This window comes from Phoenix dactylifera, chromosome 6 (assembly GCF_051530095.1).
Source record: "Phoenix dactylifera cultivar Ajwa chromosome 6, Ajwa_hap1_PhDact_Kaust_v1.1, whole genome shotgun sequence".
In the NCBI taxonomy this organism is placed as follows: Eukaryota; Viridiplantae; Streptophyta; class Magnoliopsida; order Arecales; family Arecaceae; genus Phoenix; species Phoenix dactylifera.
In genome coordinates, this window is record NC_143195.1 from 21,634,320 (window position 1) to 21,660,847 (window position 26,528).

Below are 26,528 nucleotides of genomic sequence, written 5' to 3' on the forward strand. Positions count from 1 at the left end.
GTGAATGCGTTAGCAGTTAGCCTTGCCAAGTCCTACGCTGAGCAAAGTATATATAAAGTAAGCACTGACGTTTTCCTTAGTGAAGTCGTTTTTTTTCTTTTTCAAAATTCTTTTTCTTTGATCCTAAATCACTTCTCCTTTTCTCTCTCTTGGCGTTCCGATGCATTTATACCACCAAGGAGTAGTTCAAAGATACTTTTAGCAATTAGATAGAACGAAATAGCCGTTGAGATATAAAAATGACCGTTCTGATTTATAGAAGAACTAGTCATTCCTGTTGTCAAGCATAGACGAGTCGACTCGACTTCTTTAAGGGTCGACTCATGATCCTTATGGGTCAACTCATAAACTTCAGACGTTGACTCGAAATAACTGTTGTTTTTATTGAGCTCTATCTTTCTCCTATGGCCATGATGGGGTCGACTCTTTTGGTTTAGGGGTCGACTCGTCCATCGATAGGGGTTGACTCGTTATCTGCATAGGTCGACTCGCCAATAAGCTATTTTTGACTGCTCTCTGTCTTCTATCTGTGGCTATTTAGGGATCGACTTGTTTGCTTCTAGGATCAATTCTTGTTTAATTGAGGTTAGCTCGTGAACTTCATTGGTTGGCTCATTAATATGCTATGTTTACTTGCTTTTTGTCTTGTGTTTGTGGTCATTCAGTGGTCGACTCGTTTCAAACGGGTGTCAGCTCATGAACTTCATGGGTCGACACATCAATAAGTTGAATTTTACTGCTCTCTGTCTTTCTTCTAAGATTGTTCTGGGGTCGACTAGTGAAGGCATATCAGTCTATATCAATGTGCTAGGGTTAACTCTTGAGATAGCTCAAGTAAAAATTTACTACCATTGTATGAGTGTTAAAGGGTCACTTCAAGTTGTTCCTAAACATGAATCTTTTTGTGCGGAGCTTTAGATAATTAAGTTTCATTTCTTCATATTGAAAGTTATTAAAAAATTTCTTCTTGGCTTTCTGCAAGCATTTTAATACACTCTAAGCAACTGATTAGTAAATTTTTTTACTCAATTATTTTGTATCATCAAAATCAAATCATTTGGGTCAACATCAAATCATGTCAAAAGCAGCCATGCCATATTGATAATCACAAAGGAGGATTTTCCGACTCTTTTCCACTGACGCTATAAAATAGCGTCGCTAATTTAGCCACCGTGCCAAATTTTATCCGATGGTAGTGGCTAGCGTTGGTATATTACGACGCTTAAAAGCGTCGAAAGTGAAAAGAGAGATACGACGATGCTTATAAGCGTCGTCGAAAGCCTAACCCAACACGATGCTTTATAAAAGCATTGTCGGAAACCATAGTGACTAAGGTGACGTTTTAAAAAGTATCATCAAAAATTTTAGTACGCTAGGGCGGCACTTTAAAAAGCATCGTCAAAAATTTTAGTACGCTAGGGCGGCACTTTAAAAAGCATCGTCGGAGGCCTAATCATCCCCCCCCCCCCCAAAAAAAACATAAATCCCAAATCATCCTGCCCCCTATTTTCTTCCTCCCACCTCCCCATCAAAATCCCTCAACTTAGCCACCATCATCCCAAACACCCCCCCCCCCCCAAAACATAAATCCCAAATCATCCTGCCCCCTATTTTCTTCCTCCCACCTCCCCATCAAAATCCCTCAACCTAGCCACCATTAGCCACCATCATCCCAACCCCCCCCCCCCCCCTCTTCCCGATCCCAGCCCCCTTTGCATCTTCCAAACCCTGCCTTTTCTGTACTGCCTCCATCAGCCGGAATAAGGACAAGGTAGTGGTGGACGTGGAGGAGGGCCGCCGTCAGAGGGAGGAGGAGAGCTTCCAGAAGAAGCGCCGCAAGGGCATGCAGGCCCAGCCCTTCCCCCCCTCCTCGATCCACACCTCTGCCCTCGAAAAGAAGGTGATCTACTTTGCCCTTTTGATCTGTAGTTCTAGGATCCTGGATTGCTAGATCGGCTCGACTGATGGGTTTGCTAGGGTTTTTCTAGTTGTAGGTCTAGGGTTTGGGATTTGGAGCTCACAATTCTTTCTTGTTTTGCTGTGAATTTGGAGTTGGAGAACCTAGGATTTTGTGGTACCTCTTGTCAAGGAGTGGGGAGGAGGAAGAGCTCAAGGAGTGGGACAAGGGCTTCGTCAAAATAGAGAAGCAGGAGCTGTTGGAGATTGCCATAGTCGCCCCCTGCCTCAACTCCCAGCCGCTGTTCGATCTCTACTGCCAGGCGGTGGCCAACACCATCAAAAGGGGATGCATTTGTTTTCCTGAGGTAAGGGTCCTCGCAAGAAAGCATTTTGCCTCTTCTTTTTCACCATTCGTGTGGTGTCAACTGCCGTGTGCCAAGCCCTTAGACGTTGGATGCGTTTCTACAGAGCAGCAAAGCATGATTCCAATATCAGTGATATATATCGAGCCAGAGTATGCATCTTGGAGTGCTTGTAACTGCATCGCATGCTATTTCAACTGGTAGTTTATTCATCGTCTGCTACAAACCAAGGTTGGAAATGCTCCTTCAGTTTGTCACCAGGAGGCCTGTTTGCTCCAATTGTCTTTTTTTGTTTTCGTTTTTGTGAGCTGATGTAATTATTTGCACAAACTTGTGCCCCGCGTCTATGTTATTCATCGTGGGTGTTAACAAATACTTGGAAGCTGTTAAGAACGGATTCACGGTTGGGATGAGATGCAGAATGAGATTTGAGGATGTCCAGTTTTAAAATGAGATATTGGAGTTGTAACTCTAGTTTCCAGTTTGAAATTTTTTCTAAATATATTTTTTAAAAAGAATAATGACCCTTTAAAGTGTCATGCAAAAGCTTCAAATTTGTCGAGCAAAAAAAAAAAAAAGAAGCTTCTGTTTTAGCCGATGCTTTTAATAAGTGTCGGTAAAAAAAATTTCCACTCTCACCTTGCCGAAGTTTTTGCGACATTTTTGTGACGCTTTTGCAACACTTTTGAAAGCGTCGGTATCAAAATTATCAATACTTATATGCGTCGGTATAGGCTCTAAAAAGCGTCAAAAAAGACTATTTTTTGTTGTAGTGCTCTTGAATCTAATTGAACAGTGATTACTTTTACTTGCTTTCCTCTCTATTATCTTTCCACCATCCATTGAAGTTTTGTCACTAATGTCTTCCGTTTCTCAGATGAAAAGAAAAGAGAAAGGAACATAAGAAAGATCTGGCCTGCGCCACTAGGTTCGGGTGCAATCATACTAGCACTAATGCACCGGATGCAATCAGAACTCCGCAGTTAAGTGTGCTTGGACGAGAGTAGTGCTAGGATGGGTGACCCCCTGGGAAGTCCTCGTGTTGCACAAAATTAAATATGTGAGGACCCGTGCGGGCGTGTGTTTAGTTCCACATCGGTTATTTGCTGGGTAGATCTTGGGTACTTATACAGGATCAAGGAACCCAAATAATACTTTTCAGCTAGCCATATTGGGTGAGGTCCTGGGTTGTTACAAATAGTGCCAGAGCTGACCCGGCTATAACCTATGTGGACTATGAGACACTACAGCACGGATCCATCGAGACTGACCACAGGCCGATCGTGGTTTTGTGATTAGATTTGAATGGATTTGAACCCTTAGTTTAACGATGACGTTAGAGCTTAAACTGAAGAGTATGTGAGGATTCGTGCGAGCATATGTTTAGTTCCACATCGGTTATTTGCTGATAGATCTTGGGTACTTATATAGGATCAAGGAATCCAAATAATGTCTTTTGGCTAGCCATTTTGGGTGAGATCCTGAGTTGTTACAGGCCACACGTCTTGCTCTTCCACAGGTGAAAAAAAAAGAAAAAAAAGAAAGTAGGGAAGAAACACAGGAAGGATGCTTTATTTCTCTTTTCTCTCCCTCCGGCACCCCTGTCCGTCTGCCGCCTCTTTCTCCTCCTCCCCACCTTCCCCTCTCTTCTTCTTCCTTACTTCCACCTGAACACACACACACACTCTCTCTCTTGCCAAAGTTCTGAGAAAGGGAGAAAAGAAAGAAAAGAAAGAAGAAAGAGAAAAAGAGAAGGGAAGGTTCCCTCTCTCCCTCTTTAATCCAGGTATTCGTACTCACTCTTTGCTAGACCTAGAGGGGCCTATAAGAGTGCCACAATGGTAATCAGTTGTATCTACACAGTAGGAGTATAAATGCACCGCAGTGAGGGCTGTAAAGCTAAAAGAATTAGGTACCCAGGTTCAAATATATAAACATGAGTATAATTATGATATTAGACATGTATCGGACTCTGATATGCTGTATTGATTCTCTATGTCGATATGATTGAAAAGATCACATATAATTTAGTACATGAATATTATTGAAAAAAATGATATAAACTTTACTTGGAAAGATGTGTTATATCTTATGTGATTTAATTGAATTGCATTACTGAACTAGTTTTATAAAATGAATTTGTTACTTACTAAGACGTGAGGCTTATAATCTTCAGTTGATATAATAATGTGTTATATGTGGATTATATATAAATGGTCTAAATACTGTAAGTTTTGAGATGTAAGTATAATAGTTAGTTATTTATGGTAAACACCTTTGTATGTGTATGTAATATAGTATTTTCCAAATTATATTAGGTTGATTGATAGGTAGAATACCTTGCACGCTTATATGGTAATTCCCTATGAGCATGCGGCGGCTGTTTGCACCCTCGAATAGTAATTTTAGGATTAGGGGCATGATGGTTAGAGGTTTCTGAATGATGTATAAATAGCTTAAATACTATAAGTTTGGATTGTTAAATTTAGAAGAAATTTTGTGGTATGACTTGTATGGTATATATAGTATATGTGATATTTTGGGTTAATAGCTTAATTATTCTGATATTCATTGCCTTCTACATATGACTTGTATAATTTATATAATTTTCAAGTTATATTGGATTCATAAATAGGTGGAACGCATTGCTTTCGAATTGTGATTTTATGGTTGGAGGCGTCATGTAAGCACTGACGTCTAAGGACGGTGAAGGTGGCACGAGAAGATAGAGACGATGGATGAATGATTTTAGTATTGCCCACTCTTATGCTGTGCAAATTATACGTGAAGTAAGCACTGACGTCCCCACCATGAAATTCAGGTACGAACGCGGGGAAGATTAAGAGGATGGAAGAATGGTGTTAATATTGCCAACTCTTATATTGGGCAAATTATATATGAAGTAAGCACTGACGTCCTCCATAGAATTGAGGGACGGAGGCAGGGAAGATGGCCCAAGAAGATAGAGTGGACCGATGACCGATGTTAGCACTGACCGGGTCCATCTAATATTTTCTAATCTAAAACACCTGCAGCCGCACCTGAAGCATGACTGTCAGCTGAGTAAACAGTGCCTGCGTTGGTCACTATATATATCCTGGATAACCCACCATGCAAGGCAATAAAAACCCTGGCATATAACTAATCCAACCCACGAGCAAGGGAAGAAAACCTACTCTTCTGATCGGCTTCAGGCATGGAAGGAACCATTTGCAGCCCCACAGAGAAGAGGTATGCACTCATCTCCTGTTACTCAATCCCTTCGCAAATTAAGCTCACTGCTAAGAACAAATTAAGAGAGCGCTAAGCTTTGATGCATACCTTGTTGCTGCTATCAGGATTGCAGTTGTTACGGGAGGGAACAAAGGGATTGGGCTGGAGATATGTAGGCAGCTGGCTCTTAATGGGGTCAGGGTCATACTAACAGCCAGAGATGAGAAGAGGGGTCAGGAGGCAGTGGAGAAGCTCCGAAAGTGTGGGCTCTTTGATGTACTCTTTCATCAGTTGGATGTGACCGACTCTTCCAGCATTGCTTCCTTTGCGGATTTCGTCGGAACCGAATTTGGCAAGCTTGACATTCTAGTAAGCTCTCCTCTCTCTCTCTCTCTCTGTGTGTGTCTCTCTCTCTCTCTCTGTCTCTGTATCTCTCTCTCTCTTGCATAACCTCTCATAAATTGATATCTACAGGTGAATAATGCGGCTATTGTAGGACTGACAATAGACGTTGAGGCTTTACAGGCCTCAAAACAATCAAATAATGTGGTAATCACTTGTTTTTGAATTCTTTGTCAATTTCTTGTAGAACTAGAATTAAGTAGTTTCTGGTGATAATCAAGTTGTAGAAATTCAGTTCTTATGATACATTGCATATTGATAATCAAGTACTAAAAAATTGAATATGTAAATAGTACGATACAAGATAAAATTGAATTGTCCACCACACTGACTATATGTTGCGGATATCATCATCAATTGAATTATGGACCTTAAAATAGTGTATAGTTTAGATAACATTATTTCTCACATAATATGGTTGAGAAGTTTTGTTCATGTGCAGCAGGAAGCCAAAGATGTTAAAGATATACCAGATTGGAAGAAACCTTACATGCGAGAAACTTTAGAAAGAGCAGAAGAATGCTTCAAGACAAATTATTATGGCACCAGAGATGTTACAGAAGCATTAATTCCCCTTCTCCAGTCATCAATTTCTGGAAGAGTAGTAAATGTTTCTTCTAGCCTTGGGCAACTCAGAGTAAGCAACCTACGCCATCTTCTCGTAATATCATACTCAACAGAAATGAACATATTACCTATTCCTTAAAATATTAGGCTTCTATTTTCTTTCTTGCTTGACAAACCCGAGATTATGCAAAAAGTTTGCCATAGTTTGTCAAATCCTTGCAAGGTCCATCATGGCCTGAGTGAGGCATGAAATCTTTACTCTTTTGATTGCCTAAAAACTGTGCGCTATATATTTTCTTTCTCATTCTTGGTTTCCAGGTTATCTCAAATGAAAAGCTTAAGCAAGATCTATCAAATGTTGATGGCCTAACAGAAGAGAGATTGGTCGAGCTGTTGAATTTGTTTATCAAAGATTTCAAGGAGGGTTTCCTGGATGCCCATGGTTGGCCAACCATTGCTTCAGCATATAAACTATCTAAAGTACTTATCAATGCCTACACCAGGATTCTTGCAAAGAAGTATCCCGCCCTATGCATAAACTGTGTGAATCCTGGTTATGTCAAAACTGATTTAAACGGGAATACCGGGATCCTAAGTACCAAAGAAGGTGCTGAAGGTCCTGTCATGTTAGCCTTGCAAACTGGTACCGGTCCTTCAGGCCTTTTCTTTGACCAAACCGAAGTGTCAACTTTTTGAATGAGATTAATAATACTTTGTGGATGGGAAGATGCGAAAGAAGCCTGTATAACATTGCATAAGCTCTCCCCACCAAGCTCAATATGTTGAAATGAAGAGATCCAATTGTTAGATGTATGTCCTAGAAGCCAATCTGGCGGACACATTATTAATTCTGGGACATAAATTTGCACTTGACTTTATTATTATTGAATAATAAATGGGCATCTTTTCATTCATATTGTTTATGTGTCTATGAATCGTCCAAGAAATTAATAAGATGATGATACATATTCTCAAGAGTTGAGAATTTGAGCCATGTATCATTGATGATTAATTTCTAAATGCTCCTGATCAATGGATCATCACGAGGACGGTGATCGATCCGATCAGTGCACAGATCGCTTCCTTAAGGATGGACGAGACTCGAGTCCACAGTGTAGGGACACTGTTGCCCAGATAGACAACCCAAGAGGGGGGGGGGATGAATTGGGTTTTAAATTAATTTGGATAATTAAAACGTTATGGATGATTAATTAAAAACTATTGCAAGTTATTTAATTAATGCTAAGTGCTGTGAGTGATGTGAGAGGAAGAAGAGAAGAGACAATCCAATGCAAACACAGAGTTTTATAGTGGTTCGGAGCTACCCCTTGCTCCTACGTCCACTCCCCAAGTCTCTCTTGGGAATTCACTATAACCCCCTTGGATTACAGCCGGTTGTTTTGCAAGCTCACAACCAAACTTGTTGTTTTACGAGCTCACAACGAACTCGATCGGTTTTTCCAGGCTCACCGACTAGAACCAACCCCGATGATTTTTCCGGGCTCACAATCAAACCCTTACACACGTTGGTTTTAACTTGGCTCACCAACCAACCTTAATCCCCTTGATTCAATCCCCCGATTGAACCAAGTAAATACAGTGTGTAAAAGAAAACAGAAAATAGCTTCTCAAAAAGCAGATAAAAACAATATGAACAATAAATGAAGTTAAGAAGCCTCAAACGCTTTTAGATCGGAGATGAGGAATGGCTTCTTGAACTTCTGGTCTCCTCTTGAAAGAGTGGTCGACTTGAATGCAGGAGGAGGAAGCTTTTAATGTTGAGAAGATGTAGTTGGATGCAGTTATTGCAGATCTTCCCTCTTTTTCGTTGAAGAACAAGTTGTAGAGTTGAAAGCTTGAATGCTTGGAGTGGAATGGTTGTTCTCTGCCTTGCTACAGTCTTCTGTGGCTATTTAAGCCAACCCCCACGGAAACTAGCCGTTACACTGCTTTTTCTGTCCGTTCTGCACACTCTGCGCAGCCTGACAATATGACCGTTGGTGGGTTGGAGTCGACTCGCGCGATCAGGAGTCGACTCGGCTGTAGCGGGAGTCGACTCAAGCTTTTCCGGAGTCGACTCGGCAACTGTTCCAAATTTGAGTTAAAGTTGCCGTCACGACAGGGAGTCGACTCGTCTTGACCCGGAGTCGACTCGCCAACTTCTGGAGCTGACCTGGCAATTTTGGAGTCGGCTCATCCACTGAAGTCCGTGGATCTAATTTTGAATTTTGTCCACTCGAGTCGACTCGACTGTCCTTGGAGTCGACTCGAATCTCAGAGTCCGAACTCCCGATTCTCTGTCTTTTGGCTCATCCAGTCTTGGAGTCGACTCGAACTTCCTTGGAGTCGACTCGGCTCTCAGTTTCCGAAAGTTGGTCTTCTGCCTTTTGACATGAAGCTTGTCTTGGAGTCGACTCGAGCTGTCTGGGAGTCGACTCGAATCTCAGAGGCAGTAACATGGTTTTCTGTCTGTCGATGGTCGCACAGTCTCGGAGTCGACTCGCGTATTGCGGGAGTCGACTCGAATCTCAGAGTCCATAAAATGCTCTCTGACCTTTTCTTTGTGTACCGCTGAGAGTCGACTCTTGCTTTCTCTGGAGTCGACTTGCCAACCATCGGAGTCGACTCGCGTTCCACTGGAGTCGACTCGAATCTCAGACTCGAAAACTGCTCTCTGACTTTTCTTTGTGTACCTCTTGGAGTCGACTCTTACTACCCTGGAGTCGACTCGTTGAACATTGGAGTCGACTCGCGCACTTCAGGAGTCGACTCGTTGACAGGTTCTGAGATGAGGCTTTCTGTTCTTCTTTCTGTTCTCAGTCGGAGTCGACTCGTACTAGTCTGGAGTCGACTCGAGCTCGTGCCAGTGAACTTGATACGCTTGGAGTCGACTCGTGATACTCGGGAGTCGACTCGAGTCTCAGACTTTGGTTCAGCAGACTTCTTAACTTATCCAAAATACTATGAACCAAATCTAGAGACACTTGGACAGGATTTTCACTGAAACACTCAATTGAATTCATTAGTAATCACAAGATATACTCAAATGCTTTGAGCTCATCAAAATCAAATGGGGTTTTAATCAATCACTCCACAATCTCTCCCTTTTTGATGATGACAAAACTTTGAGTATATGTAAAATGACTTGCTCAATAAATAATGAAATAAAATCCATAAATGAATTCAAATGTCTGATAATTTAATTTATCCAAGTTTGAAAGGAGTGAAACAACAAATTTCGGAGTTAAAGCTCCCCCTTTCATTTGGAATTATATAAGCCTTCATATTATGCAATCAATTGTTTGGCTTATATGTCATTAATGATTTAGCTTGATTAAAATTCAGATTCTCCCCCTCAACATATGCATTCAACTATGTTTTGATTCTCTGAATTTCCTTTTAATGCTTTGAAGTTTTTGAACTGAATTTTTTGTTTTTAGAGGAAAAATCTGTCAATTTGTTCTTGAGTAGGATTCAGCTAATCTCCGAATATCCCTTGAATAGATTCTGGAGATTACTCCATTAGGAGCCCCAAAAGAGAGATAATGAGCCTCGAGGTACCGAATCCACTTAGAACAAATTTGTGTGTGTTTTTAAGAGTTTATCTTTTTATTTATTTCCATTGATTTCTTTTACATATTTTTTTCATATTTCTCCCCTTTTACACATTTTATACATATTTCTCCCCCTTTTTGTCATCATACCAAAAAGGAGGTAATCAACCACAATTAATGGTACAACCAATCATCAAATGGCACATAATTGAAGATAAGATGTCTACTCATTGTATTGATATGAATTGAAGTAGATTTGAGCATACAATAAGTAAAGTAAAACAATACAAAACAGAACTCAAACACATCTATGTCCTCCTCGAGGATGAAGCTCCCCCTCTCGAGGATGCATCTCCTCCTCTAGAGGATGTGGCTCCTCCTCTCGAGGATGTGGCTCCTCCTCTTGAGGATGGTGCTCCTCCTCTCAATCGGCTCTGCTCCATGAGGAGGGTGACTGCATCTGTGACATGGCCAAGCTGTGTGATGATAGACGTGGTGGCTCTGCTATGTGTAGTGGAGAGCTCTGTCACCGACGCCTGAAGCCCAGTCACCGATGTCTGAAGTGCGTCCAGCTTGTCGATGAGTACATTCGACAAGCGCTCGGCCCCCTCGGTGGTGGTGTGCATGTCACGACCTATCTCCTCTCGCATCTGTCGAGTGGAGCTCGTGACCTCACTCATGCTGTGGAACTGGGCCTGGACCAAACTCCGGACATTGTAGATCTCTTTCCGTACATGAGCCGTCATGTCAGTCACGGCTGTCAAGGAAGGGACCAACTGAGAAGATACGGGTGCAGGAGTGGGAGCAGGCACCGCACCTCGGAGCTCCCGAAGCAGCTCATCCCTCACCTCTCTGACTATCTCCTGTCGCAGCTCCCGGAGCTGCTCAGGATCAATCCGGACTGCCATAGAGGGTGGTGCCGAGGAGGAAGGTCCGGCGAAGGTGGTAGGAGCAGGAGGAGTGGATGGGAGGTCTGGATGGTTTGGAAGGTCTGGGTAGTCTGAATCGGGCTCAGGACTAGGTGAAGGTCTGGTGGTCTGAGCGGTGAGGGACGACTTCCTAACCCAGATCCCTTCTCTCTTCCGAAACCCCATCCTGTGCATGGTCCCCGTACACAAGCGATCTGTCCATCGCAATGCACGAGAGGGTTCCCTCTCAGGAATGGGAATCTCGTACTTCCTAAAGAGAAGAGTAAAAATCATGCCGTATGGGAGGGTGAGCCTAGGTCTATCTAGGGGCTCACACATATACCTATAGATGAGTTTGGGGAAGTTGACCGGGGTGTCCTGAAGAATGTAAGACATAATAGCTGTTAGATGTATGCCCTAAAAGCCAATTTGGCTGACACATTGTTGATTCTAGGAACATAATTTTGTACTTGACTATTTATTATTGAATAAATAAAAGGCATCTTTTTCATTCATATTGTTTATGTGTCTATGAATCGTCCAAGAAATTAATAAGATAATGATACATATTCTCAAGAGTTGAGAATTTGAGCCATGTATCATTGGTGATTAATTTCTAAATGCTCCTGATCAAAGGATCATCACGAGGACGGTGATCGATCCGATCAGTGCACAGATCACTCTCCTTCTGGATGGACGAGACTTGAGTCCACAGTGTAGGGACACTGAAGTGATAGTGCAGGTGCTTGTTAGAGAACAAGGGTACTGAGCGTGACCAATATAAGAAGTCACTTGGATGTCTATCCACTCGTCAGTGACTTGCTTGATGTTGCAGTAGTGTGACTGGTCCTTTGACCTGCGGTGCTTTGTCTACTCACAGTGAGGTTATTGTAGTTTGACTGCACACATACATGGTCTCTAGCCATATGGGTCCATGCAGTGTAGATTGGCTGCAGTAAGTTCACTGTAGGAGTAGGGTATGCACCTATATGGAATCTATCGACCTTGATAGATAAGGAGAGATCCTATGTGATTTATAAGACTGAGTTCGTAAGACCTCGGCCGGGGCAGTATACACAGTGGAGAAAGAGTTTTTCACTATCGAACTCGAGTCGAATAAATCTTGACATATGACAGACGATGGGGTTTGACGAGTTGTCCATGACCTCCGTCCTGTAGGGATCCACGATAGTAGGACTGTATCACATGTTAACTGCACCTAGAGGTTCATCATTCCATTCTGCTGGGTAGCCACTACATGCTGCTAGGTGTCACTGGTGGATGGTGGGACTCATAGGGATTATCTTGATGATCGATAAACCCCAATGAGTTGAGTTGGAATCGTTCCAACCCATTGAAAGGAGTTTTCAATGATATAGTGATAGAGATCACAATATATCTCACTACCAGTCAGAATAGAACCTATGGGGTCACACACACTAGAAGTATTGACCGATCCGATGGTTGAAATCGTGATTAGGAATCACAAGAAATCAATTTGATTGATAAAAGGTTGAAGAAGGAAAAAGGAATTAATTAATTGGACTTGAAACAAGAATCCTACTTCGGGTAGGATACCTAGAGTTCTAATTGGATTAGGACTGGGATTCCTACTTGGAATAGGATTCCTCAATCCTAATGAGATTAGGAATTTTGAATCTAAATCGGATTCCTACTTGGAGTAGGATTCCTAGGAATCCTAATTGGATTAGGACTTCGGATTCAAATCTAATCCTAATTGGATTAGGACTAAATACATCCTAATATGGATTAGGGTTTCTTAAGTCACAATTAATTATTAATCTAATGAATCAATAAGACTCCTAATTGGATTAGGATTGAAGAGTTCAATTGAGTCAAAATTGATTCAAGTTCTAATTGAATTAGGACTTACCTAGATTGGATCCATTGGTTCACCCTTGGGCTAAACCTAATAGGATTAGGGCTTGACCACATTAGGGCAATGCAAACCCTAATGTGGACTAGGTTTACCAAGAGGGAGGGGCGCAAGCCCCTCCCCCTTGATCCATTGGTGCGGCACAAGAGAGGGGGCCGGCGCCCCCTCTTTGGAAAGATGTCTAGGGCTCCTACTTAGTAGGAACCCTAGATGGCTATAAAAGGAGGTGTGAGGCCGGCGCCCTAAGCATAGAAGAACTCCTCCTTCTCCTTGCCGTGAGCCTCCCTCTCCTCTCTTCTTGTGATCAGCCGCAAGCAAGGAAGACCAAGGCCAAAGGTTGGCGGCATCCTCTTCCTCCCTTCTTCCTTCCAACGCAGGGAAAAGAAAGAAGGCTGCGTGGGGATTCTTCTTCTTCCTCTTCTTCAACCTTCTTCTTCCTCCTCTCAAGCACTTTCAAGAGTTGAAAGAAAGAGAAGAGATCAGCCATCAAAGGAGTCTTTGCAAGGGAGCTAGCACCCCGGGAAGACAAGAAAGCTTTGATCGGTTCTCTACTTCGTGTGGATACCCGTAGAGGCCGGACGTTTGAACGGCTTCAAGCGAACCCTCTCCCATAACCACGAATTCAAATTCGCGGTGATCGTCTACCCGCGCAAGGTGAAGATTTGATCTTCCTATTGTTTTAAAAGCTTTAATTCTTACCTAATTACGAAAGGTCTCGAAACAAGCGTTCATGCGATGAACGTCGAACCCGTGCATGCCGATTCCGCTGCCATCTGAAATTTTTTGAAATATCAGCGGCATGGGCGGGTTCCCAACAGTGGTATCAGAGCCTAGGCTTCGTAGATTAAGGTAAGAATTAAATATCTAAAGGCATATTAGATCTGAAAATTAAATGATCATGCATGCTGAAAAATTCTGCATGCAGATTTTTTCAGGGGTGCTGATTTTTACATGCTGATTTTTATGTGATAAAAAGATGATTCTAATTGCATTGTTAATGGGATTACAAAGTTTAGAATCATGATTAGCATGATCAGCGACCTATGTCATGATATAATCAGTTAAGTTTCAGATCTGAAAATTATAATTGTAGCATACAGTGATGATCATAGGATTCAAACCCTTTTGGTATCAAATGTAATGACCTGCGATGTGATCTGCGATGTCATGTAATTTTTCAGATGCTTGTATGCATCTTATTTGATGTTTTGAGAGGCCTGCGTGCCTCCTAAAAGGAGATGTAAATTATTTTTATTTTTATTTTACATCTGGTTGTATTTCTGTGATGTGATGTACATCAACGATCAAGTTGAAGCAAAGGCATGAGATGAAAGGTGATCCAAGCGGTTGATGGCGATGGGATCAAGGGTTGATCAAGGATCGAATCAAGGAGGCTTGGAACCAATTCAAGAGTTGAAGACCACTTGATCAATTGATGTGCATGTGCTTGTAATACGACCTAATTAGAATCCATGATCATCACCTAGTTAAAGTTTAGCTTTAATTATTGCCGCGATTATAACTGCCTGCAATGCGCCGTTTGCATGTGATGTGAATGAGAGTCGGATAGATAGGTCTACATGTGATGTAGCAAACCCAATTGAGACCTAAATCAAAAACCTCCTCAATCAAGTCGAGAGTGAACCGACATGAGCAAGTCATATTAGATTAATTGATCTAATTGGTGTCTAGGAAAGCATGAAAGGTGGTTACTTAATTAGGACCTTACTCTCTGAGTAAGGGGAGCCTCCCACCTGCTTACCTGGCCAATTGTTCGATTACCTCTTATGAAAGGCTCAAGTTGCAAACACTAAGACCTGATTAACCAATATTAAGTCAATAGGTCTTCCACTGTAGTAGAGCTGCTAAGGCCTTTCTGATGTTGACTTGTCTCGGCTGGATACAGTGGTCAAGTTGCATTGGGGGGCTGGACCTCTCTATAGACATGAGATGTTGTAGGGTAAAGGTGGGGTTGGGCACCAATAACTGTTAGGTGAGGACCCAATGACGACTTTATTCCTACGGTTATACAGTGGGTCTGACTTAACTAAGAAATGGGACCAATAACTGTTAGGTGAGGTCTTCATGGCTTAGAGACCAAGTTGCACTACAACATGCTTGAGAAGCATTGTACAAGAGTTGTACACTCATCCATCTATGTGTCACCAATAACTGTTAGGTGAGGTGGCATGTAAATTGGTGGGACCGCAGTACCCACTAGAAACCCTAGTCGTGTGGGATTTTCGTTTTCCTACCAGGGGAGTGTGAGGAATTCGAGAAAATAGTGGGAGTCACATTTGTTCTAAAAGACCTTAGGACAGATTAGGATCAAGTACAAGAGTCTAACTAGAATCTTTACTCTCTGCAGATACAATGTCGCTTCAAACCCTTTGACCCGTATTCTTGAGACCAACCGACTGACTGGAACCAATTACAAGGACTGGCTTAGAAATCTCAAAATAGTTTTGGACTGTGAGAAGATAGGCTATATACTCGATTCAGATATCCCCACATTACCAGCACGTCCCACTGATGTTCAGCGTGAGATGCATAAAAAGTGGTTGGACGATGACATTAGAGTAAAATGCTATATGATGGCATCTATGTCTAATGAACTCCAATGCCAGCATGAAAATATAAAGACTGCTAGGGACATACTGGCACACCTACAAGAGTTGTATGGTGAGCAGAGTCGCACAGCTCATTTTGAAGTGTCCAAGAGGCTTTTCAAAGCGAAGATGCGCGAAGGGCAGTCTGTTCATGATCACGGTCTGACCATGATCAAGGACCTAGAGGAGCTTGAGAAGCTCGGTATGGACATGCACAAGGAATTGCAAGTGGATTTGATCCTACAGTCACTTCCTGATTCATTTGGTCAGTTTATAGTAAACTACCACATGAATAAGATTGAATGCACTAAGACTGAACTAATCAACATGTTGGTAACTGCTGAGGGAGCCTTGAAAGGTTCAAGGGGCAATGTCCTCGCTGCTGAGTTGACTTCTGGTTCCAAGAGAAAGTCTACTTGGAAGAAAAAGAAGCCTGCAAAGAAGCAGAAGAAAGACAAGAAGCCAAAGAAGGAAGTTCAAAAGAAAAGGGCTAACGACAAAGGAAAATGTTTCCACTGCAATGTCGAAGGCCACTGGAAGAGAAACTGTCCTTCATACCTCGAGAGCCTGAAGAACAAGAAAGGTGACACACCTTCAGAAGGTATAGACTTGCTCATTATTGAAACTAATCTAACGGTTTCTTCTACTTCTAGTTGGGTTATAGATTCTGGTTCTAGTGCTCATTTGTGCACTACCATGCAGGGTCTAAAGGAAAGTAGAAGGCTGGCAGAAGGTGCGGTAACCCTTCGGGTTGGCAACGGGGCAAAAGTTGCTGCTGTGGCTGTGGGCACCTACCATCTGCGACTACCGTCTGGATTTAGTTTAATACTTAGAGACTGCTATTATGTACCTATTGCTAGCAGAAATTTGATTTCTGTTTCATGTCTAGCACAGGAAGGTCATGTTTTTACATTTGACAAAGACTGCTGTTCTATTTATTTGAGAAATAAAATAGTCGCACGTGGTTTTATGATTGACAGTCTCTATCATTTACATATGGATGTATCTGTGAATGTTACCGAGCAAGATGTGAGTGCCAAAGGATCCAAAAGATCCAGAGATGAGATAAACCAAAGATATTTGTGGCACCTCAGACTTGGCCATATTGGAGAAGATAGAATGAACAAAATGGATAAAGATGGGCTCTTAGGCTCATTGACTTCCGGGTCATATCCAGTTTGCGAGTCCTGTCTTCAAGGAAAAATGGCTAGACTGCCCTTTGTAGGACATGGGGAGAGGACCATTGAAATACTTACCCTAGTACATACAGATGTATGTGGCCCATTCGATGTGCTAGCCAGGGGACGTTATTCTTACTTCATTACCTTTACCGATGATTATTCATGGTATGGGTATGTGTATCTTATGAGACACAAGTCTGAATCCTTTGAAAAGTTCAAAGAGTTCAAGAATGAAGTAGAAAAACAAACTGGAAAACCTCTTAAGGCTCTTCGATCAGATCGAGGAGGAGAATACCTTAGTGGAGAATTCCGGGACTATCTCAAAGAAAACGGCATAGTCTCACAATGGACACCTCCGGGTACACCTCAACTCAACGGGGTGTCAGAGAGGAGAAATCGGACCCTATTGGATATGGTCAGGTCCATGATGAGCTTCACTGATTTACCTATGTTCCTTTGGGGAGATGCCTTACTCACAGCGATTTATTTATTGAATAGAGTTCCCTCTAAATCCGTTCCTACCACACCGTATGAGATATGGCATGGTAAGAAACCAAGTCTGGGTCATCTCAAGATTTGGGGATGTCCGGCCCACGTCAAGCGACTACAGGCGGACAAGTTAGAGGCTAGGACCATAAGTGCTCGTTTTATAGGATATCCTAAAGAGTCATTAGGATACAATTTTTACGTCTCAGAGGATCACAATGTGTTTGTGAGCCGTCATGCCATCTTCTTGGAAAATCAGTTTATCCTTGATAGAGGCAGTGGGAGGAAAATTGAGCTTGAAGAGAAAGTCTCTGAAAAGCAACGAGTCATGGATCCTAAAGAACCTATTCATAAGGAGCCAGTACACGATGTCCCTCAACCACCTCGTAGATCTAGTAGAGTCTCCCATCCTCCCGATAGATACTTAGGTATACTTGAAGAGGATACTGAGGAAATGTTCCTAGTGGGAGATAGGGATCACATACAGGATCCCAAAACCTACAACGAGGCGATATCTGATATCGATTCCGAGAAATGGCTGGAAGCTATGAAGTCAGAGATAGACTCCATGCATTCCAACCAAGTCTGGACCTTAGTAGATCCACCAGAAGGTATTGTACCTATTGGATGCAAATGGATCTACAAAAGGAAGATAGGTTCGGATGGAGAGGTAGAGACCTATAAGGCAAGGCTTGTGGCGAAAGGGTATAGTCAGCGCGAAGGCATTGACTATCAGGAGACCTTTTCACCTGTAGCCATGCTAAAATCCATCCGAACATTGCTTGCCATTGCAGCATTTCATGATTATGAAATCTGGCAGATGGATGTGAAAACTGCTTTCCTGAATGGATATCTTGATGAAGATATCTATATGGAACAGCCTTTGGGTTTTACTTCCAGTGATGGAGATCACAAGGTCTGCAAGCTGCAAAGGTCCATCTATGGACTAAAGCAAGCATCTCGGAGTTGGAACACTCGTTTCGATGATACAATCAAAACGTTTGATTTCATCAAAAACGAGGAGGAACCATGTGTTTATAAAAAGGTTAGTGGGAGTGCTGTCGTTTTTCTCGTACTGTACGTAGATGACATTCTCCTGATTGGGAATGATATTCCCATGCTAACCTCGGTCAAGGTCTGGTTGTCAAAAGAATTCTCCATGAAAGACCTTGGGGAAGCATCCTATATTTTGGGAATAAAGGTCTATAGAGATAGATCTAAAAGGATGCTTGGCCTGTCACAGAAAATGTACATAGAGGAGGTGCTGAAGAGGTTCAGCATGGAAAACTCCAAGAGGGGTCTCTTACCCCTAAGGCATGGAATTCATCTCTCCAAGAAGATGTGCCCCAACACATCTGAGGAAATTCAACGCATGAGCAAGATTCCTTATGCATCGGCAATAGGAAGCCTCATGTATGCCATGTTATGTACACGACCTGATATAGCTCTTGCTGTGAGTGTCACAAGCAGATATCAGTCGAATCCAGGTGAAGAACACTGGACAGCTGTGAAGAATATTCTTAAGTACTTGAGAAGAACTAAAGATTTATTCTTGGTTTTTGGAGGATCATCAGAGTTAAAGGTAGAAGGGTACACAGATTCAGACTTCATGACTGATGTCGATGACAGGAAGTCAACATCTGGATATGTGTTCTTGTGCAATGGTGGTGCGGTAAATTGGAAGAGTTCTAAACAACCGATCATTGCTGATTCTACTATGGAAGCCGAATACATCGCCGCCTCTGAAGCTGCTAAGGAAGGCTTCTGGTTCAAGAAATTCATTGCAGAGTTGGATGTGATGACATCAGATGCCATAACACTCTACTGCGATAATAATGGCGCCATAGCCCTTGCTAAGGAGCCAAGGTCTCATCAGAAGTCTAAGCATATAGAGCGGCGCTTTCACCTCATACGCGACTATGTGGAGAAGAAATATGTAGAGGTGCAGAGAGTAGACTCCGCGGATAACGTGGCAGACCCTTTCACTAAGCAGCTGAGTCAGCAAAAGACTGAAGCCCACCTTGAGAAGATGGGCCTAAGATATATGACCAATTGGCTTTAGTGCAAGTGGGAGATTGTTAGATGTATGCCCTAGAAGCCAATTTGGCTGACACATTGTTGATTTTAGGGACATAATTTTGTACTTGACTATTTATTATTGAATAAATAAAAGGCATCTTTTTCATTCATATTGTTTATGTGTCTATGAATCGTCCAAGAAATTAATAAGATAATGATACATATTCTCAAGAGTTGAGAATTTGAGCCATGTATCATTGGTGATTAATTTCTAAATGCTCCTGATCAAAGGATCATCACGAGGACGGTGATCGATCCGATCAGTGCACAGATCACTCTCCTTCTGGATGGACGAGACTTGAGTCCACAGTGTAGGGACACTGAAGTGATAGTGCAGGTGCTTGTTAGAGAACAAGGGTACTGAGCGTGACCAATACAAGAAGTCACTTGGATGTCTATCCACTCGTCAGTGACTTGCTTGATGTTGCAGTAGTGTGACTGGTCCTTTGACCTGCGGTGCTTCGGCTACTCACAGTGAGGTTATTGTAGTTTGACTGCACACATACATGGTCTCTAGCCATATGGGTCCATGCAGTGTAGATTGGCTGCAGTAAGTTCACTGTAGGAGTAAGGTATGCACCTATATGGAATCTATCGACCTTGATAGATAAGGAGAGATCCTATGTGATTTATAAGACTGAGTTCGTAAGACCTCGGCCGGGGCAGTATACACAGTGGAGAAAGAGTTTTTCACTATCGAACTCGAGTCGAATAAATCTTGACATATGACAGACGATGGGGTTTGACGAGTTGTCCATGACCTCCGTCCTGTAGGGATCCACGATAGTAGGACTGTATCACATGTTAACTGCACCTAGAGGTTCATCATTCCATTCTGCTGGGTAGCCACTACATGCTGCTAGGTGTCACTGGTGGATGGTGGGACTCATAGGGATTATCTTGATGATCGATAAACCCCAATGAGTTGAGTTGGAATCGTTCCAACCCATTGAAAGGAGTTTTCAATGATATAGTGATAGAGATCACAATATATCTCACTACCAGTCAGAATAGAACCTATGGGGTTACACACACTAGAAGTATTGACCGATCCGATGGTTGAAATCGTGATTAGGAATCACAAGAAATCAATTTGATTGATAAAAGGTTGAAGAAGGAAAAAGGAATTAATTAATTGGACTTGAAACAAGAATCCTACTTCGGGTAGGATACCTAGAGTTCTAATTGGATTAGGACTGGGATTCCTACTTGGAATAGGATTCCTCAATCCTAATGAGATTAGAAATTTTGAATCTAAATCGGATTCCTACTTGGAGTAGGATTCCTAGGAATCCTAATTGGATTAGGACTTCGGATTCAAATCTAATCCTAATTGGATTAGGACTAAATACATCCTAATATGGATTAGGGTTTCTTAAGTCACAATTAATTATTAATCTAATGAATCAATAAGACTCCTAATTGGATTAGGATTGAAGAGTTCAATTGAGTCAAAATTGATTCAAGTTCTAATTGGATTAGGACTTACCTAGATTGGATCCATTGGTTCACCCTTGGGCTAAACCTAATAGGATTAGGGCTTGACCACATTAGGGCAATGCAAACCCTAATGTGGACTAGGGTTTACCAAGAGGGAGGGGCGCAAGCCCCTCCCCCTTGATCCATTGGTGCGGCACAAGAGAGGGGGCCGGCGCCCCCTCTTTGGAAAGATGTCTAGGGCTCCTACTTAGTAGGAACCCTAGATGGCTATAAAAGGAGGTGTGAGGCCGGCGCCCTAAGCATAGAAGAACTCCTCCTTCTCCTTGCCGTGAGCCTCCCTCTCCTCTCTTCTTGTGATCAGCCGCAAGCAAGGAAGACCAAGGCCAAAGGTTGGCGGCATCCTCTTCCTCCCTTCTTCCTTCCAACGCAGGGAAAAGAAAGAAGGCTGCGTGGGGATTCTTCTTCTTCCTCTTCTTCAACCTTCTTCTTCCTCCTCTCAAGCACTTTCAAGAGTTGAAAGAAAGAGAAGAGATCAGCCATCAAAGGAGTCTTTGCAAGGGAGCTAGCACCCCGGGAAGACAAGAAAGCTTTGATCGGTTCTCTACTTCGTGTGGATACCCGTAGAGGCCGGACGTTTGAACGGCTTCAAGCGAACCCTCTCCCATAACCACGAATTCAGATTCGCGGTGATCGTCTACCCGCGCAAGGTGAAGATTTGATCTTCCTATTGTTTTAAAAGCTTTAATTCTTACTGTTGCTGGTGGTCCAAACCGAGAACGATTGACACAGCGGTGTGAACGGAGTTCCGTCTGAGTTGTCTTGGTTGGTGTTGGTTACGCTCCACCTTCCACCGGAAAACCTGCAAGCAAGCCTCGCACCACCACTGGGGTAGTGGGGGCCCTCCGACGATCAAGTCAGAGGAGATTGGAGGAGGAGGAGAGATGATAATTGCAAGCAAGAGAGTGCTCTGGAAGATATTGCTTACCCCCCCTTCTCCCCCCAGCCGCATATATACCTGGCTGGGGGGTCTCTCAGGGGGGTTTGTCATCGTGGGGCGCGATGGAGTGGTCACTGACATGGCCGTTACAGGGCGTCGTGGAGCAGCGCTGGGTACGGCCATGACAGGGCGTAGTGGAGTTCCGCTTTGTACGGTTGATACAGGAGATCGTGGAACAGCATCGGATACAGCCGTTGCAGGGAGTAGTGGAGCAGGAGGCCTCGGCGTGCCTCTGGGAAGCAGCCTGTCGTTATCAAGAGATCTCCGACTCGGGGTCGGAGTGCTGGATCAGGGGGCAGCCGACTCGGGGTCGGGCTGCGTTGCTGAGGACATCCGACTTGGGGTCGGATTGCTAGATTAAGGGGCAGCCGACTCGGGGTCGGATTGCTGGATCAAAGGGCAGCCGACTCGAGGTCGGGCTGTGGAGCCGAAGATGTCCGACTCGGGGTCGGATTGCTGGATCAAAGGACAGCCGACTCGAGGTCGGGCTGTGGAGCCGAAGATGTCCGACTCGGGGTCGGATTGCTGGATCAAAGGACGGCCGACTCGAGGTCGGGCTGTGGAGCCGAAGATGTCCGACTCGGGGTCGGATTGCTGGATCAAAGGACAGCCGTAGTCTTCATGGGCGCGCGTGCCGGTCACGTGGAGCATGGCGGCTTAGTTCCCCCGTAACAGTAGCCCCCCACTTCCGAGCCTGGAACCAGAAGGGGAGCGGGTGAAGGGAGTGATGCTTCGAGATTGCCGCCATCCCTCGGAGAGGCGCGCGCGCTTCGAGCTACCCGCCTTCTTTATGGCGTATGGCGGTTGTTGCTGATCTGGCAGTCTGAGGATTTTGGCGGACATCCTTCCTTAATGGTGTCGATTCGCCTTTGGGGCGCGAGCGACCCTTCGGCGGCCAGGCGTCCTCTGGCGTCATCGAGGCATCACCCGCCTTTCCGCCTATTTAACCGGGGACCCTCCCCCGTCCGTCTTCCTCTTTACAGACATTTTCGAGTTTCCCCTTTGCGCCGCCGTTGTTGCCGTCGGACTGTTCGCTTGCTTCTCCTTTGACGCTCTCGGAGCCGTTCTTCCTTCTCTTCCGGTGAGTTACCCCATTCTTCTACTTAGGGCTCTTCATACTTTCTCCTTTTGTACTAGTGTACCCCAGTCGTCCCGGTCTTTCCCCCCTTCTTGTCCCCGTCCTGACCGTAGGTTTATTGGCCATTAGGAATGGGCGAAGTGAGAGCAGACCACATTAAGTCGGAGCTGGTCGCCGAGGACTTAGACAAACTCGTGGCTCGGTACCACCTTCCCGAGGCCTGCAACGTTACGCTCCCGGGGCCTGAGGAGAGGATGTCCCATCCTCCTCCAGGGAAGATCGCCATCAATGAGGGCATTCTCCAGGCTGGGTTCCGCTTTCCCCCTTCGGACTTAGTCGTGCAGGTACTCCGGGGTTTAAGAGTTGCGCCGACGCAACTGGTGCCGAACTCGTGGCATGCCCTGACGGTCTTCCAGGTTCTCTGCCGCATGCACGAGATTCCCGCCACTCTGAATGTTTTTTGGGAGTTCTACAGCCTGAGTGGCCACCCCCAGGACAAAGGGTGGTGGTGCTTTGCGGCGCGGCGAGGGTGCGGCCTCGTCAAAGAGGCTCCTTCCTCCATTCACGGCTGGAAGGAGCGTTTCTTCTTCATCGATGTAGATCCCTCTTGGAAAATCAGGGCGACCTGGGAGACGCCGATGAAGTCCCCGATCGGCCTATCGAGACTGTCGAGGGAGGAATCCGATGGCTTGGCCGCCTTGAAGGGGTTGGTTGCCGAGGGCCAGCTCCCCCCGGTGGCCCGCCTTATTTCCGAGGATACCTTGGTGAATGTCGGTCTGAGCTCGGTCCCCACCGACCGTGAGCCCGCCACCATTTCTTTTTTGACTCTTTTCTCCTCTTTCGTCTCGTTCTTTTCTTCGGTTTCTCAGCCCTCGACCATCTCGTTCTTGTTGCAGAGATTGACGACGTCATGCGGTCGGACAAGGGACCGGCTGTTGGTAGGTCGTCCCTACTGGAAGCGGTCTGGAGGAGGAAACGAGCTCCTCCGAGCGGGGCCCCGCCGGCGAAGAAGTCCCGCAAGGAGGTGCCTCCGACGCCGACCGACGAGTCCGGGCCCACCGATCAGGGAGACGCCGTGGGCACGGACCGGCAGCTGACGCTGTATCAGCCCTCCGGTGGTGAGACTGCCGCTATTCCGGAGGTATCATCCGAGCCCGCTCGAGACGGACGGGTCGGACGTGATCGGTCCCCGGCCCGGCCTTCGACTCAGCCGGCTCCTGATGATCCGAGGAGGGACGCGCCGAGGCCCCGGCCGAGCGGGGCCCTATCAATTCCTGGAGTGACCCCCGCCCTGAGCACAATCAGCAGGACTCTTCCCCAGGCGATGGATAAGGGTAAGGCTGCAGAACCACCATCCGGCTCCGGAGAGAAATCGGGGTCGGCCTTCACTACCGATGGCGCCCGAAACCTCATCGAAACAGTGCTGCTGGAGAAGGACCGTCGGCGGGTCCGGGAGTTGGGGGTCTCTGACGTCGGGGCTGCCAGCTGTGTCTGTCTCATGTCGGTGAGTGTTCTTCTGGCCGCTTTTCACCATTTATTAGCTCTGTTGTTCTCCGCCTGACGCCTTCACTTTTCCTATCTCTTAGCTCGCCCAGTACATGATCCGTCTAGAGGAGTGCTACAAGGAACAGGCGGGGCTTCTGGCGAAGGCCGAGGACCGACTGAAAGCAGTGGAAGAGGGAGGCCAGGCTGTGGCGGGCAGGACGACCGGGGACCTCGAGGCGAGGCTCCGGGAGGCCGAAGAGCAGGCACTCGGCTTCGCCGCCCTCGAGAAGCAACTGTTGGAAGCTCGGGAGCAACTCAAAGTCGCCTCGGGCCTCGAAAGCAGGGTTAAGAAGGCGGAGGAACGAGCTGAAAAGCAGTCCCGGAAGGTCGCGGACTATCGAGAGAGGTGGGAGAAGGCTCAGCGGTCTGCCGACAGCGCCCGCAACCGAACCCGGTCTCTTGAAGCCAAACTGGGCGAATTGGAGTCAGCCTTGGAGAGGTCCCGCGCGAACGACCAAGAGCTCCGTTCGCGCCTGGAGGAAGCTGAGGCCGCTCGCACTGCTGCCGAGGCGGAGCGTAAGGAGGCTCAGGCTAATCTGCTGAGGGTCTCCTCCGAGGCTGAGGACCGGATTGTGGCGAAGGTCTTGGAGGCTAAGGCTCAGATTACGGAGCGAGCAGAGGCGGCGCTGACCGAGAAGAGTGCGGAGATCGGGCGCCAGGCGGTACAGGCTTATCGTCAGTCCGCCGAGTTCACCCGTGATATGTCGGAGGCGGTACGGGCCTATCGTCAGTCTGACGAGTTCGTCCGTGACGCGTCGGACGCGGGGTCCGAATCCTTCATCTTAGGCTTCGAGGAGGGCCTGGCAAGGGTGTCGGCTAAGTACCCCGAAGTTGACCTGAGTGGGATTTCCCTTCTCGACTCCTCTCCGGCGCCATCGCCTGCTGATTCTCCTACCGCCTCCCTACCCCCTGCGGACGAGCCCGACGCTCCCGACCCGGGGGTTCCTCCAAGCTGACCTCTTGTACCTTTCGTTGTCCTCTTTTTTTGTATGTCGGCATTTTGCCAAATTGTATGGGCCTTGGCCCTGAAACAATGAAAATTAATACAAGTCGAATGTTTCTTCATCTCGCTTTCGTCCTCCTCTTTTTTTTTTTCTTTTTAACCCTTGGCAGCGTCTTGCCGACTCCTGACTCTCGAAGTTCTTCCGGCCCTAAGCCAGGCATCCGAGGGTTAGGCCTCAGGAAATTCTTCCGGCGCTAAGCCAGGCATCCGAGGGTTAGGCCTCAGGAAATTCTTCCGGCACTAAGCCAGGCATCCGAGGGTTAGGCCTCAGGAAATTCTTCCGGCGCTAAGCCAGGCATCCGAGGGTTAGGCCTCAGGAAATTCTTCCGGCACTAAGCCAGGCATCCGAGGCACTAAGCCAGGCATCCGAGGGTTAGGCCTCAGGAAATTCTTCCGGCGCTAAGCCAGGCATCCGAGGGTTAGGCCTCAGGAAATTCTTCCGGCACTAAGCCAGGCATCCGAGGGTTAGGCCTCAGGAAATTCTTCCGGCACTAAGCCAGGCATCCGAGGGTTAGGCCTCAGGAAATTCTTCCGGCGCTAAGCCAGGCATCCGAGGGTTAGGCCTCAGGAAATTCTTCCGGCGCTAAGCCAGGCATCCGAGGGTTAGGCCTCAGGAAATTCTTCCGGCACTAAGCCAGGCATCCGAGGGTTAGGCCTCAGGAAATTCTTCCGGCGCTAAGCCAGGCATCCGAGGGTTAGGCCTCAGGAAATTCTTCCGGCACTAAGCCAGGCATCCGAGGGTTAGGCCTCAGGAAATTCTTCCGGCACTAAGCCAGGCATCCGAGGGTTAGGCCTCAGGAAATTCCGCTCGTTGGTCGGCCAAGGCTGGCGCAAGCCAAGGCGACCGGTCGGGGCTTCAGGCTAGTCTGCTCCCGGGATGATCATCGGGTTAGCCTGGCATCCGAGGGCCGAGCCTCGGGAGATTCCGCTCGTTGGTCGGCCAAGGCTGGCGCAAGCCAAGACGACCGGTCGGGGCTTCAGGCTAGTCTGCTCCCGGGATGATCATCGGGTTAGCCTGGCATTCGAGGGCCGTGCCTCGGGAAATTCCGCTCGTTGGTCGGCCAAGGCTGGCGCAAGCCGAGGCGACCGGTCGGGGCTTCAGGCTAGTCTGGTCCCGGGATGGTCATCGGGTTAGCCTGGCATCCGAGGGCCGAGCCTCGGGAGATTCCGCTCGTTGGTCGGCCAAGGCTGGCGCAAGCCGAGGCGACCGGTCGGGGCTTCAGGCTAGTCTGCTCCCGGGATGGTCATCGGGTTAGCCTGGCATCCGAGGGCCGAGCCTCGGGAGATTCCGCTCGTTGGTCGGCCAAG

The 26,528-nt window shown here is 46.0% G+C and overlaps 2 protein-coding genes, 1 long non-coding RNA gene and 1 pseudogene across 4 annotated transcripts; all 4 read left to right on the top strand.

The window, feature by feature from the left end:
* The first annotated feature begins 1,576 nt into the window (after positions 1-1,576).
* On the top strand, positions 1,577-2,730 carry LOC148703147 (uncharacterized). The gene is made up of 2 exons (XR_015987893.2): positions 1,577-2,264; positions 2,368-2,730. It is a non-coding gene; the product is annotated as an uncharacterized LOC148703147 (long non-coding RNA).
* A 463-nt stretch (positions 2,731-3,193) lies between these two features.
* Positions 3,194-3,312, top strand: LOC120109723 (5S ribosomal RNA; annotated as a pseudogene).
* Positions 3,313-5,344: 2,032 nt separating this feature from the next.
* On the top strand, positions 5,345-8,778 carry LOC120109722 (short-chain dehydrogenase/reductase 1-like). 2 transcript variants are annotated; one of them, XM_088723360.2, is made up of 5 exons: positions 5,345-5,492; positions 5,600-5,843; positions 5,949-6,023; positions 6,319-6,513; positions 6,762-8,778. In XM_088723360.2, exons 1-5 carry the CDS (start codon positions 5,458-5,460, stop codon positions 7,137-7,139), a joined length of 927 nt encoding a protein of 308 aa, XP_088579486.1. In that variant the 5' UTR covers positions 5,345-5,457; the 3' UTR covers positions 7,140-8,778. The 2 variants fall into 2 exon arrangements, with proteins under 2 accessions (XP_088579486.1, XP_088579487.1); XM_088723361.2 differs by having other exon boundaries at positions 6,322-6,513.
* Positions 8,779-23,995: 15,217 nt separating this feature from the next.
* On the top strand, positions 23,996-25,616 carry LOC149753347 (uncharacterized). Its single transcript, XM_089923887.1, has 2 exons — positions 23,996-24,176; positions 24,259-25,616. The coding sequence occupies exons 1-2, from the start codon at positions 23,997-23,999 to the stop codon at positions 25,171-25,173; spliced, it is 1,095 nt and encodes a 364-aa protein (XP_089780013.1). The 5' UTR covers position 23,996; the 3' UTR covers positions 25,174-25,616.
* Positions 25,617-26,528: the final 912 nt, after the last annotated feature.

Bases quoted from the DNA above. Each gene is read 5' to 3' on its own strand.
- LOC120109722 (XM_088723360.2), top strand. From the start codon at position 5,458: ATGGAAGGAACCATTTGCAGCCCCACAGAGAAGAG. The intron at 5,844-5,948 runs GTAAGCTCTCCT...TGATATCTACAG, and splicing joins TTGGCAAGCTTGACATTCTA to GTGAATAATGCGGCTATTGT. The intron at 6,024-6,318 runs GTAATCACTTGT...GTTCATGTGCAG, and splicing joins CAAAACAATCAAATAATGTG to CAGGAAGCCAAAGATGTTAA.
- LOC149753347 (XM_089923887.1), top strand. From the start codon at position 23,997: ATGGATAAGGGTAAGGCTGCAGAACCACCATCCGGCTCCGGAGAGAAA. The intron at 24,177-24,258 runs GTGAGTGTTCTT...CCTATCTCTTAG, and splicing joins GCTGTGTCTGTCTCATGTCG to CTCGCCCAGTACATGATCCG.